Raw genomic sequence first — 12,389 nt, forward strand, 5'->3', positions numbered from 1 at the left:
AAACATTCTTATTGATTTGAGCATTGAGACTATTCAGAATATTTAGAAAAATCACAAGAAGTTTTAAGGGATTCAAATTTGTGCATCAACACTTGCCATGGCAACAGAGCAGGGGTATATGTGCTAAATGGGACCAGAATGGGGTGGAGGCTAATACAACAATGCATTCTATAAGGAGCTTACTAAAATATTACAGAGGTAACTATATTTTATCCCTTCAACTATATTATCTTTTATTTTTTAAATTATAAAACCCTCACATTGACCTCATGGGTTATTAATAATTTATTCCAATTGTATAATTTTTTTAATAGAACAAATTTTAATCAAAATTAAATAATTTATGTATGCTTAATTTTATCAAATTTATCTGTCAAGATGCATCATTGAATTTAACTCTTATGGAAGTAATAGTTTATTGAGTAATGCGAGAGATTTTGTACTATAGGAGGCTAAGTGCAAATGGCTGTGTTGTTCAAGGGTAAACTGTAGTTATCCCAAAATAATATACTCTGCATTATAATTTTTTCATCCATCTTATTTTTTTACCCTTTGGAAAAGAAACAAAAAGTATCATTTTTTTCAACTCTTTTATAAATTAAATTGCTAGATAATTGATCAAATAAACATCATCTAAAATGTCGTTAAAATTTATATTTATATTATATATTTTTTTAATTTCCATTGTTTCTTTTAAATTTTTATCAATATAGATATTTTTTTTTTCTCTATTTTCGATCCATATATTTTTGTTTTTTGGAACAATGTTTTCTTGCTTATAACCACAAGACTTTTAACAATTGAGCTACAAAGTGCGTTGAAAAAGAGAACGATAGTATTGAAAAATATAAAAAAATAAAAAAAATTGGTGTCAAAAATAAAATGGAAGTTTGGAGCTAAAAGTGCCTTTTAAATTGAAGATTAACATCTTAGAAAAGAAACCAAAAAAAAAAAAAAAAAATTGAGGTTAAGCTTGAAACGATCAATAGCGTTGAGCTGTAGCTGCACCGTATATATTTGAGCTGTAAAAATTGAGGTTGAATTACAAACAAACATATGAAACGCACAAAAAAATGCATATTTGAGCTGTAACTTAATTTTTTTATCTCTTTCATTCTTCATATTTTAGCTTTGCTTGTTACAAGACTTGAGCCATTCTTCTTGTAGAATTAACTACATTATGTTTATTATAATCAATCTCAATAATAAGTATTTCCCCTGGCTTGCATGAGATCAACTGCTTCTTATGCTAATATATGCTTTTCCTTAAAATTCCTAGCTGAATTCTATGATACTAAAATGACGAAACAACCACTAGAATCTTAAAAACATTGAATCTCTTGTAGTTTTTAATGCATTGAATTCTCATTAGCACATTGAAGATAGATATGATACAAGTTTTACTTGCTACAACTTTTTTCAAACTTCAAAAGACCCAAAAAAAAAAAAAACCTACCTAAAACTCATTTCCCCTCTCAAGCAGGCTACGAGTGGTGGAACCACTGCCCCAAGCTTTCTCTTTCCAAATAGCTTCCACTTCTTCAAATGTCAAGCCCTTTGTCTCAGGCACAAAAACAATCACAAATGCAAATGCAACCACAGCCACACCTGCAAGAATTAAGAATGTTGCACCAGTCCCCACCGCTTCGGCAACCGATAGAAACGACTGGGCGACGATTAAGTTTGAAACCCAATTGACAGTAGCTGACATGCCTCCGCATATCCCTCGATATGCTTCTGGATATACCTCGGAGTTCACAGTCCATGGCACAGGGCCCATTCCAGGCGAGAAGAATGCAATGTACAGGGTTAATCCTAAAACTGCCATCCAACCATAGAGTACACTAGTAGAATCAGATGATTCAACAAAGAACGACCAAGAGAGGATGATAAGAGATATGACTACACCAAATAAGCTTGTGAGTGCTAGCTTCCTTCGTCCCGCATGGTCGATTAGGTAAATGCCAAGGACTGTTCCTGCAGCATTTATAGCAGCCACTATGAGGGACAATAGAAGCGCTAGCTGGTTGGAATGGAAGCCAGCCATCTGGACAATTGTTGGGCTGTAATACATAACTGTGTTGATACCAACAAATTGCTGAAACGCCTGAAAAGATCACAAATTTCTATTACCATAAGTTTTCCGCAATTCATAACAAGTTTCATGGAGTCAATAAACTATTACAACATTTTCTAAGGTATACCCAACTAGGATAATATACATTAAATGTACAAACTACTACTTTTAAAACCGATAAGTATCCAAACTAGTGGTGACCAGCAGATGAAAATAACTCAAATGTATACAGATTACAGAAGCTGATACCAAGGAGTCGATAACAGCGAGATGAGGGAGAGCACCATTATGGGACTCTGATCAATTATCCTCACATAAGAATTTAAACTCCGAACTCCTTGTTTCAGAGTAAACTATCAGGAAAACCGGTGCAGCTCACTTTCATAGGTCTGCAACCACCATGTTTTACTGTCATAACATGGATTTAAAGCCTCCAAAGATTTACTTTAGAGATGCCAAAAGTTTAGGCCGAAGAAAAACAACCTGAGTAGTCAAAGGACTGCATTAAAAATTGCAACTGATAATTATGAAGATGAGTAAGTATCCATCATGCAAGCATTGCTTTACCTAAAAGGAAAGCTCCATCAATGGAAGGGATTTCTTAAATTACGGCATAACTGTTTTATGCCATTTCAAGTTCAAATCTTTGTAACAATATCCTCAATGGAAGTTCAGGCTAAAATCAAAGGTAATGGTTCCATAACCACTGCCTTGCATCCTATTGAAGCTTCAAAATGTTCTTGATAATTTGTTTAGCATACCAAATATTATGCTCAATCACCTATGTTAGGGTTAATTTGATAACACTGACATTTCTACAGGTTTGAATTATCAACACTTCCATTGATAACATTTTCACTCCTGCTTCAAATGACAAACCAAATCTCCAAGTATTTCGCAGCCTCCAAAAATAGTGCAAAACAAAGTTACTCTTAGAAGGCTACATTTCCACCTCTAAGCTTTTAGAAAAACTAATATAAGTGTTGTTGTGTCTCTTGGACTCCCAATTGATGAACTGCACAGATCAATTTCAATCCTTGAAGACCTTTGATGAACAGTAAATCCCGTTGACAAACCCAAGTCACCACACCAAAAGTTTCTAAACAAAGTTTGTCCCCTTAAAGCAGATTCATGCAAGTTACAAAAGCCACGTCCAGGGGACAATTGTGAAGTAACACTCCATCCAAGTTTTTAAGAAAACAAATTTTTATGGATTTTTACTACAAAAAATTTAGAACTCTGAAGAGAATTATTTTCAATAAGCCAATTGCCCTTGCATTTCCTTTCATATCTTTATTCAATTCTTATCTGTAAAAGAGAGGACACTGTTCTAACTGAAGCTAGGAACCAAACTGCAAGTGGCGCTAGCATCACATCACATTAAGCAAAGAGCAAACCTTAACAAACATCCAATAAAACTGCCACAGGTGGATAGTTTCAGTTAGTTGTTTACTTTCATGAGCAGTTTGTTCTATCAATTTGTTTCAAGAAGCACCACTTGTTGCCCAAAATTTCATGAAGGTACATGTAAAATGTACAAATTTACTATGAAAAACTCAGTTCCATAAAGTATTTATATATATGATGAATTTGACAAATGTTGTCAATTTGCTCATAGAGGCAAAATAAAATTCACAAAAAAAATAAATAAATAGATAAATAAGAGCTAATATGCAGAATAAATGATGATGAAAAAATTCCAACAGGTATTAGTAATTATTAGCATTCCTGAATTCTGAGATTAAGAAAATCATTATTCTAGCAACAGAAGGAAACACTTCTTACCTGAAGTCCGGCACCAGCAAAAAATGCAAGTCTGATCTCTTTTTTTCTAAAAACATCCCAGTAACTGACACCATTCTTCTTCTGCCGTTCATCCTCCAATTGAGAAGAAAGGTAGTCAACCTCATCCTCTAAACGAGGGAATTCATAAATTTTGGAAAGGATTGAAATTGCTTTAGCTTTTTCATTCTGCAGATTAACATCAAATTATTAACATTATTATGCATGAAGAAAGAAATGGAAGAACAGGATTTGGAAACAAATTTGCAGGTAGAGAAAAAAGCATCTGTACCTTTATAAAAAGCCAACGAGGAGATTCTGGCAGACAGAGCATGAGACAGAATTGAATTACAGCAGGAATACCTGCAACTCCAAGCATCCATCTCCATGTGCCAGGGACCTGCACATGCATTAAAATGTTAAATTGACATTAGAGAATGGTTAAATCAATTGCATAGCTTAACACAGCATGTGAAGTTCATCATGTTTAAAAATTTCATGAAATAAAAGACAACCTAAACCCAGACACTTAACTCGAATGCCAACCTACTAATTAATTGGGAAATTTATCTGTTAGAATGCTGTGGCAAAAGTCCAGAACTAGATGCTGAGCAAACGAATGTAAGAGACTTCAAAAATCATTTACATTGTTGATAAGCACGTTGACATCTCCATATTCTAACTTCAAGAAATCATAAACAAATTAAACTCAACAAACTTCTTTTTTACGTTAAGTAAACTTTTTATCATCCAATATTAAACACTGATTAAATATTTATGTGCCATCACAGACTTCAAATATGGGCAAACTCATTGACGCACTGTGTTGTTTGTTGAAAAGTAAAACCTCTTATCTTAGTTTTTCCTTTCAAATGCAGAAAAATTTGGAGCCAAAACATATTGGACAGAAAATTGTCAAGCTACCATAGAGAAATACTGTTCTTATATAACACAGCATATTAAATTAATAGCATGCTATCAACACTACTGAACCATGCATAATCTATCTTAGGCAGGAAGATGAACAGAAGAGAATCCTTATGTGATGCTTCTCACTGTGAAATCATATAATAGCAAGCCCCAAATTCTATCTTTGATGCTGCTCTTCAAAACTGCAAAATGGAAAACCTTTCATGCTGGCAGAAAAATAATGAGCAAAGAAGATAATTTTTCCAGCACTTAAGTTATACATAAAGGAAGTATAATGACCTACTTAAAAAGCCAATTTTAAATTTATGGGATAGAGGGTCAAAAGACCGATAACACAAAAAGATAAAAAATTATTAAAAAAAAATAAAAAAGGCGGGACCATTCTCTATTATGGGATAAATTTTCCAACTTTCATGTCTGTTGTCCAACATCTGTAATTAGATTCTATAAGAACAACTATGTATTAATCAGTTCACATTATACAACAACTGTAGACAACTTTGATCAAGTTAAACTAAAAGCAATAAATGTTGGCACTCCCGCATTTCCACATTTCATTTCCTGTCCCGAAAGAAATATACTACCAATATACATGGTTATTTGTCCATTAGCCTGGATGACAATGGTTATCTCTGTTTAGATCAAGTCCTAAGTTTGAGCAGGACCTATGTTCATGAAAATCCCAAGAGACTATTTAGTAGATGTGCAAAAGGAGAAATTAAATAAACAGACGTGCTTAAATTTACAATGCTCATTTAGCTATAATTATACCAATAAGAAAGACCATCACTCTAATTGTACATCAAAAGCTGAAATAATTCATATTATAAATCCATTGCTATAAGGGAAAATTCAAGACTTGGTTTGTGGACAAAAAATATGGTTATGTTAGGAGTCCTCATGTTGCTCAATTTGGTCCATTGATTAGCATGGATGAATATACAGTTCCTCAATATTAATAACTTTGTAGTCTTAAAATATTCTAATGAACAAAAAGTACAGGTAAAAATTTCTCCTATGAGTCTCAGTATAATATTTGGTAAGACAGAATCTCTTTCATAATTAGGTAAAGAAAAACAACTAACACCTTACACTATAAAACATTATATATTATAAATGTATTCACATAAGGATATCCTCACTTTCTAAAGTCAAAATGTCCTAATGCGATAAGGACTGTATATATTATAAAAGGACTACTTCAATATGCATTTCAGTAATAACGAATAACATAATAGTGAAAATAATGTTATGTTAGGCAAATAGCAACATTTCACTTAAGGCAAAGTGTTTTCTTGAGGTAAAATGCTAAAAAGTGTCAATTTATAAGATTAAATGGTAAAGCAAGAAATGTCTAACCTCTGTAAAAGCAAGATTTACAAGGTAGGAAAGAAATTGTCCACCAGTTATCATAAGAACATTTGTGCTAACTAACCCTCCCCTTATTTCTGATGGTGATGCTTCTGCAATATACACAGGAGCAGTAACAGATGCTACACCAACACCAAGGCCAACCAGAAGTCGCCCCAATATAAGAATATATGGATTTGGTGCAGCAGCCATGACAGCTGATCCAAGAGCAAAAACAACATCAGCTAGAAGAGTGGCCTTTTTACGCCCAAATGCATCATTAATCCAACCACCTGCTGCTGCTCCAATCATAGCACCAACCAAAGCCATGCTTACAATAGTTTCCTGCCACCTTAGAGAATCAGAATGTTTCATAGAAGAAAAAGCTCAATGTAACGACCATTCTATTAGCAGATAATTATAGTTGGACGAGCAAAATAACACCTAGATGCATACATATAGTCTAAAGCATTTCTCCACCATCACCTCCAAAGTTCTGGTGGCAGACCACAACCACCAGAATCACTTCACCAATTGCTGTTTGCTATTGTTCAGCCCAGTCAACAAAATGCTTACAGAAGAAACTATTTTCTTTCCTCACAATTCTAATTAAAAGAAAAGCCGGTGATGTTGCACCTAAAAGACCTACCATACCACTAACAAAATAGTACCTGTAGGAAACTACTTTTACTGACAGCCTCAAAATCATCTTTGATATATAAAAGTGCACCAGATATCACACCTGCAAATACCATTTTGACAGTTATTATCAAAACAAACGCAAAATAGCATTTAGGTTGAATTTGATTTGCAGTTTTAGACGAGGGATTCAGATTCAGCCATATAGTTTAAAATTTAAATAACTAGGCCAAAATTTTAAGAAGAAATAGAAGGAAGAGTTGTTACTGCATTTTGTTATGGATTAAGAAGAGAACACTTTTCTAATGCTTTGGAGTCGAGTTGAACTAAGGCATTCTTCTGAAACCACATCAAATCAACCCCTTTCAGATAATAAAATTCATAATAATTGATTTCACTATTAAAGAAAACAATACTCCTCATATTATAAGTAATTTACAAGTAGAACTCAAATCTTTAACCCTTCCTTTAAATTCATAAATCCAAACACAGAACTAAAGAAGAAATAGTATTTCCAATACATAAGAGCAAAATAAATCACCGACCATTTTCACTGTCAACTTAAGTTTTCAAAGATTTTTAAAAAGAAGGGAAGGTCTTTTCTTCACAATGGAAGGCCAAATGGGGATACAAAATCATGAAAATGCAATTCCTATTGAAGAAGTCAACACATTTATTCACCATAAATATCTTCTTGCAACAATCTGAAGCAGATCCTGAAGGCTATTAAAAATGCTGTCATGATCTGCACCATAGATTCATCCTCATAACTTCAATTTCCCAATGCAAATACTTCGTGATATCATCTCAAATTTAAAAACGGAACATCTTGTATGAGAGGGATGCTGTGCAGAAAAATCGATCCAACTCTTTATTTTATGTCATTTTTTAAAAATGAACCCCAAGAGCTGAGTGAAAAAAAAAAAATTATATATATATATATATATATCAAACAATTAAAACAATTAATGTCATTTTTTTCCCCAAAAATAGAATCCTCGAAATTCAGGATAGATTCCCAAAAGTTAAAAGTTGCAGAGAGAAGATTTTAGTAGAACAACAAACCATCGCCTTAGAAAAATCTTGATATAACTTCACGGAAATTTATAGAACAGTAAGGTCATAAACAGTTAAAAGATCACTTCACCGAACTTATTAGTTAATAGTAATCCAGATTCAAATACGAAACAGAAAGATTTTTCCCTTTTGGTTTGAAGATCAAAGCAAGAAAGAAAGTCTCTGCTCTTTTTTGGGGCATGAACTGAAAAAACTATTAATTATTATTATTATTATTATTTTTAGAAAAAACATATATTTTTCAAAACCCAAAAACAGTTTGTCACTATAAACAAGCACAAAGAAACTAATTCAGGGATCAAAAAGCAGACTCTCAAAAAGATCTACCATAAGGATAATAAGGCAGGAATACCTGTGTCGTATCCAAAGAGCAAACCACCAATCCCAGCGACAACAGTGAGACCCAGAACATAAGGGTTCTTGAAATACGCCATTTTTCTTTCAGGGTACAATTCCAAGTACCCTGAGCTTCCAGGCATCGAGTCGAGCGTCATCTTTACAACAAAAAATAATATTAAAACAATCACTCTCCAATTAAACTCTCTTAGATTAATTGCAATCTAATCCAAGCAACCTAAAAGAACCAGCTCCTAATTCGATGATTATTTTTTGGATTCTTTTTCCAACTTAAAAAGTTGTAGCGAAATTTCACAACCAAACTCTCAATAATTTCCCTTTCTGTACTAGAAAATATGGACTCAATATCAAACACAGCCCAGCAGGATGGTTTCAATCCCACAGTATTCACTCAAAAAAACAAACCAGTGAATTCTTTTTCTCAGTTAATTTGGAGGAAAAAAAAAAAAAAAACAATAGGCTAGAAAAACGACTCGAAAACTGAAACAGAAAACCCGAAATCTCAGCAGCTCGGTTGCTGAAAAGGAAAGAAATGATGGTCAAATTCGGCACTCTTTTTTCTTTTTTTCCCTTCCGAAAGCAGACTGGGAGAAAAGTTTACAAATGTAGAACCTCGTAACACTTTTTCTGAGAAAATCTGAGGAACAACAGATTTTCCGAGAAAATATTTGGGAAGATTGCCTTTCCCCCTTTTTTTTTTTCTTTTTTTTTTTTTTTTTTAATGGTTTTTGACAAAGCCACCTGCAAGTGTGCCGAAGAGGAAAAACGCAATGAAAATTTAAAGAAAAAAAAGAGTGGCAAATTCGGAAACGTGATTTCCTCAACGGCAACGGTCACAACACCCGGCCTTATGTCACAGACCAATAGAATACAAAATTTCTGTTGACTAAACTGAGGTCAAACAAAAGAAAAGTAACCTGCCGGTGAGGGGGTCTGATCTGATCCAACGTGGACAACGTGACGATTCGGATAAGCAATAAAGTCATCCTTGTCAAGAGCTGTAAAGGAAAAGCACGTGAGCGCCAGTACATAAACAATGGGTACTCTCTCTTGGAATCTTGGAAGAGTAGTTACGTGGTGAACGTCGAAGCGTGGTATACACGCGTAACAATTGAGAGTAAGACTTTTTGAGAAATAAGGAGGAAACGTGTAAGAAAAAGTGGCGCGTGAGAGAGAACGCGCCAGTGATGTGGACTGCCCAGCCACCAGTAATTTGTAGAGTGGGTCGAGGGAGTGTATTTGCAATTTTTTCTCTTGTTATAACTATTTTTTAATATTATTACTTTTTGTCCTTGTCTGCTTTATCTCCATGCTTCCACACTACGTGGCAGGCTCGATACTTGATTTATAATTTAATAATTTTTTTTTAATTATGTTTAAACATTATTAATAATTATTATTAAAATTTGTAAATGATACTACCTACAATTTGATTGGATTATTGCGAAGAAACAAGGACTACAAACAATAGGTCGGTAACTTGCCTAATCTATTAGTTAATGGAACTTTTTAATGCTTGGAATATACAATTTAGAAGTTGGTAAATCTACAAACTTTCAGATTTTGGGAATTTTATATATTTTTCGAATAAATTATATGTTATAACCTCAATCTACAGTGCTTAGAGTATTTTTTCTATTATTTTTTGGGCTTTAATTAGTGTTGGGGAAGGGAAAAAAAAATATATATATATATATATATATAGTTATTTATTTGGCTAAAAAATAGGAAGTCTTTCTTTTATTAAAAAAAAAATAATAATAATAATCACTCGCGTGCTTTTCCCAAATATGTGGCCGAAGTATTTAAAAAAAAAATACTATATAATATATTGATTAAAATATCAAAATACAATATTAATTAAAATATCAAAATATTATAAATAATTTTAAAACTATTTTTTAATAAACATAAAGCCCTCTTTGGCAAAATTGTTAATTTTATATCTGCTTCTGCTTTTATATATTTATATATATAATATTTTTGTAATTATTTAAGTTTTATAATATTAAAAATATTTAATTTATTATTTAAACTTATATTGGTTTATTATTTTTTTAATTTAATTTTTTAAAAATTTAAAAATAAACAAGTTTATTTGGAATATTTAAAATATAAAAATAGTATTATTATTTTAAACCTAAACGAAATTTGAATTTTTAAATTTATATATATTTTTAATAAGTTAATAGAATTGATAATAAATTATAAGATAATTTAATAAATATATTCAGATTTATTTATTTTCAAGCAAAAAATTGCCGGATCGAGTTTTGGTTTACTAAATTTAATAAAAATATAGCACAATAAAAGCACAATTTGATATGATATGTTACCAAATTTAAATATAATAGTAATGAGTTTTTCTATTATCATGAATCACTATGATTTCTTTAAGGATGGATGTGTTATAATTATTATTTTTTATATTTTGGATATGTTAGTATTAAAAAATGATTATATATATATATATATATATATATATATATATATATATATATATATATATATATATAAGTTAAAAGATTTAAATTTAAAATCATTATGCTAAGAAATAATAATCTTAGTGTTAAACGTTTCCCATAAAGAACCATGTTTGTATCATTTGAGAGACATTTCTTTGGATGATGTTTTTAATTTAGACATTTTGGTTGTGATAATTACAAAGCATAACTGGACCTCCAAACATTGGGATGTTGGGTCATTTCATTTGATAACTTCTTCATGCCTTATGTTGGCTATGGTCACTCCAAGAATTATTTATATTTGATCATTTGGCTCTTTATCCTTTTGGACTCAACTTCCACCATTCAAATACTTACCATTATTTATTTTATCAACCAAAAATTTCAGTTTATATTCTCCAATTCTAAGATAAAAAATAAAGGTGTTAATATATCATATACTTCTTAAGGTTTGTTTTTATTTTGTTGATTTTAAAATTGTAAATTATATTGTCACGGAGAATATGAAGCTCTTTACTTTGGAAATAGTAGTTTTTTAACCAAACCAAATTCAAAAGAAAGTGAATGATATTAAATGTTAATTCAAAATTATAAATCAACAAAATAAAATACTAAATAATAGAGTGGAAATATTGACTTTGACTGCTTGAGGTACACGTGCAACTGAAATGTGAAATTTTTGAGGGAGTGGAAAATGAGTTTTAGCAATTGTCATCAACCATGGATCACTATGTCTAGAAGCTGGAACAATTTTGATGACGTGTCACAGTTCCAAAGAATCTCGTGAGCTGTCACTGTATCTAAGGCATTACAATGATGCCTCTGTCTATGTACTGATCTGGATTCTTCCATTTTTTCAGTCCATGTGTCACCATATCATACCATATGAGGCCTTGAAATGTCTTGTCATTTTAGTTTATTTTAAGTGATTTTTTTGAACCTCCCGACAAAGTCCAATTTTTTTTTTTTTTTTCCTTATTTCATCAAAAAATATGTTTTTTTCTTCAAGGCAATTATTGTATAAGTAACCATTGGCTTTGTCAATTTTATCCATTAAATGAATAATTTCAACTACTGAAGGAATTTATGGTGTATTCCATTTAAATCAAAGTTGCAATTTTTTACTTTTTTATTTTTATATTGAAATTTTAACAAATATATTTTTATTTGATAAATATAATGCAAAATTTGTGCGAACCCACAATCTTGCATCTTCCTCAAAACGGTAGCTGTAAGAGCTGTACTTGCAAAACAAAACCTATGTAAACGTTTTTAGGATACCAATACAGTATCAGTTAAAAACACTTACGTTTAAGTTAAATTGTGTCTTTGGATGCTAATAATATATATATATATATATTAATATTTACTTATCTGCTGATTTTCCACTTTTTACCTAGGCATTAGGAGCCTTAATGGGTTTGTAATATAGAACTTTGAATTTAGGAAAGTTATTTTATTTTTAAAATTTTTGTTTCCATTTTTTACAAACTAATCTTTGATTATAAAAAGGGTTTGAGAAACTTTCCTCAATTGTAATAAGTTGTACATTCCCTTATATTGAGAGCATTGTAAACTGATTCAAACTGATCAAAAGTATAGACTGATTTGAACTATGAGCCTTTAATAAAATTGCCCTTTAGATAAACAGACTCGAAGCTTGGACTTTCACTTTCAGGATAGGATTGACCCACACAATTTGTATTATACAT

The 12,389-nt window shown here is 31.5% G+C and overlaps 1 protein-coding gene across 4 annotated transcripts; it reads right to left on the minus strand.

Annotated features, from left to right (window-relative positions):
- Positions 1-1,340: 1,340 nt before the first annotated feature.
- LOC107404018 (inositol transporter 1) lies at positions 1,341-8,953 on the minus strand. 4 transcript variants are annotated; one of them, XM_048476696.2, is made up of 7 exons: positions 8,208-8,953; positions 7,460-7,523; positions 6,811-6,881; positions 6,149-6,484; positions 4,152-4,259; positions 3,863-4,048; positions 1,341-2,107 (listed from the first exon to the last, which is right to left on the minus strand). In XM_048476696.2, the coding sequence occupies exons 1-7, from the start codon at positions 8,265-8,267 to the stop codon at positions 1,457-1,459; spliced, it is 1,476 nt and encodes a 491-aa protein (XP_048332653.2). In that variant the 5' UTR covers positions 8,268-8,953; the 3' UTR covers positions 1,341-1,456. The 4 variants fall into 4 exon arrangements, with proteins under 4 accessions (XP_048332653.2, XP_048332654.2, XP_048332655.2 ...); XM_048476697.2 differs by having other exon boundaries at positions 7,460-7,623; positions 8,208-8,349; XM_048476698.2 differs by lacking the exon at positions 7,460-7,523 and adding an exon at positions 7,046-7,117 and having other exon boundaries at positions 8,208-8,348.
- Positions 8,954-12,389: the final 3,436 nt, after the last annotated feature.

This window comes from Ziziphus jujuba, chromosome 3 (genome assembly GCF_031755915.1).
Source record: "Ziziphus jujuba cultivar Dongzao chromosome 3, ASM3175591v1".
Classification (NCBI taxonomy): domain Eukaryota; kingdom Viridiplantae; phylum Streptophyta; class Magnoliopsida; order Rosales; family Rhamnaceae; genus Ziziphus; species Ziziphus jujuba.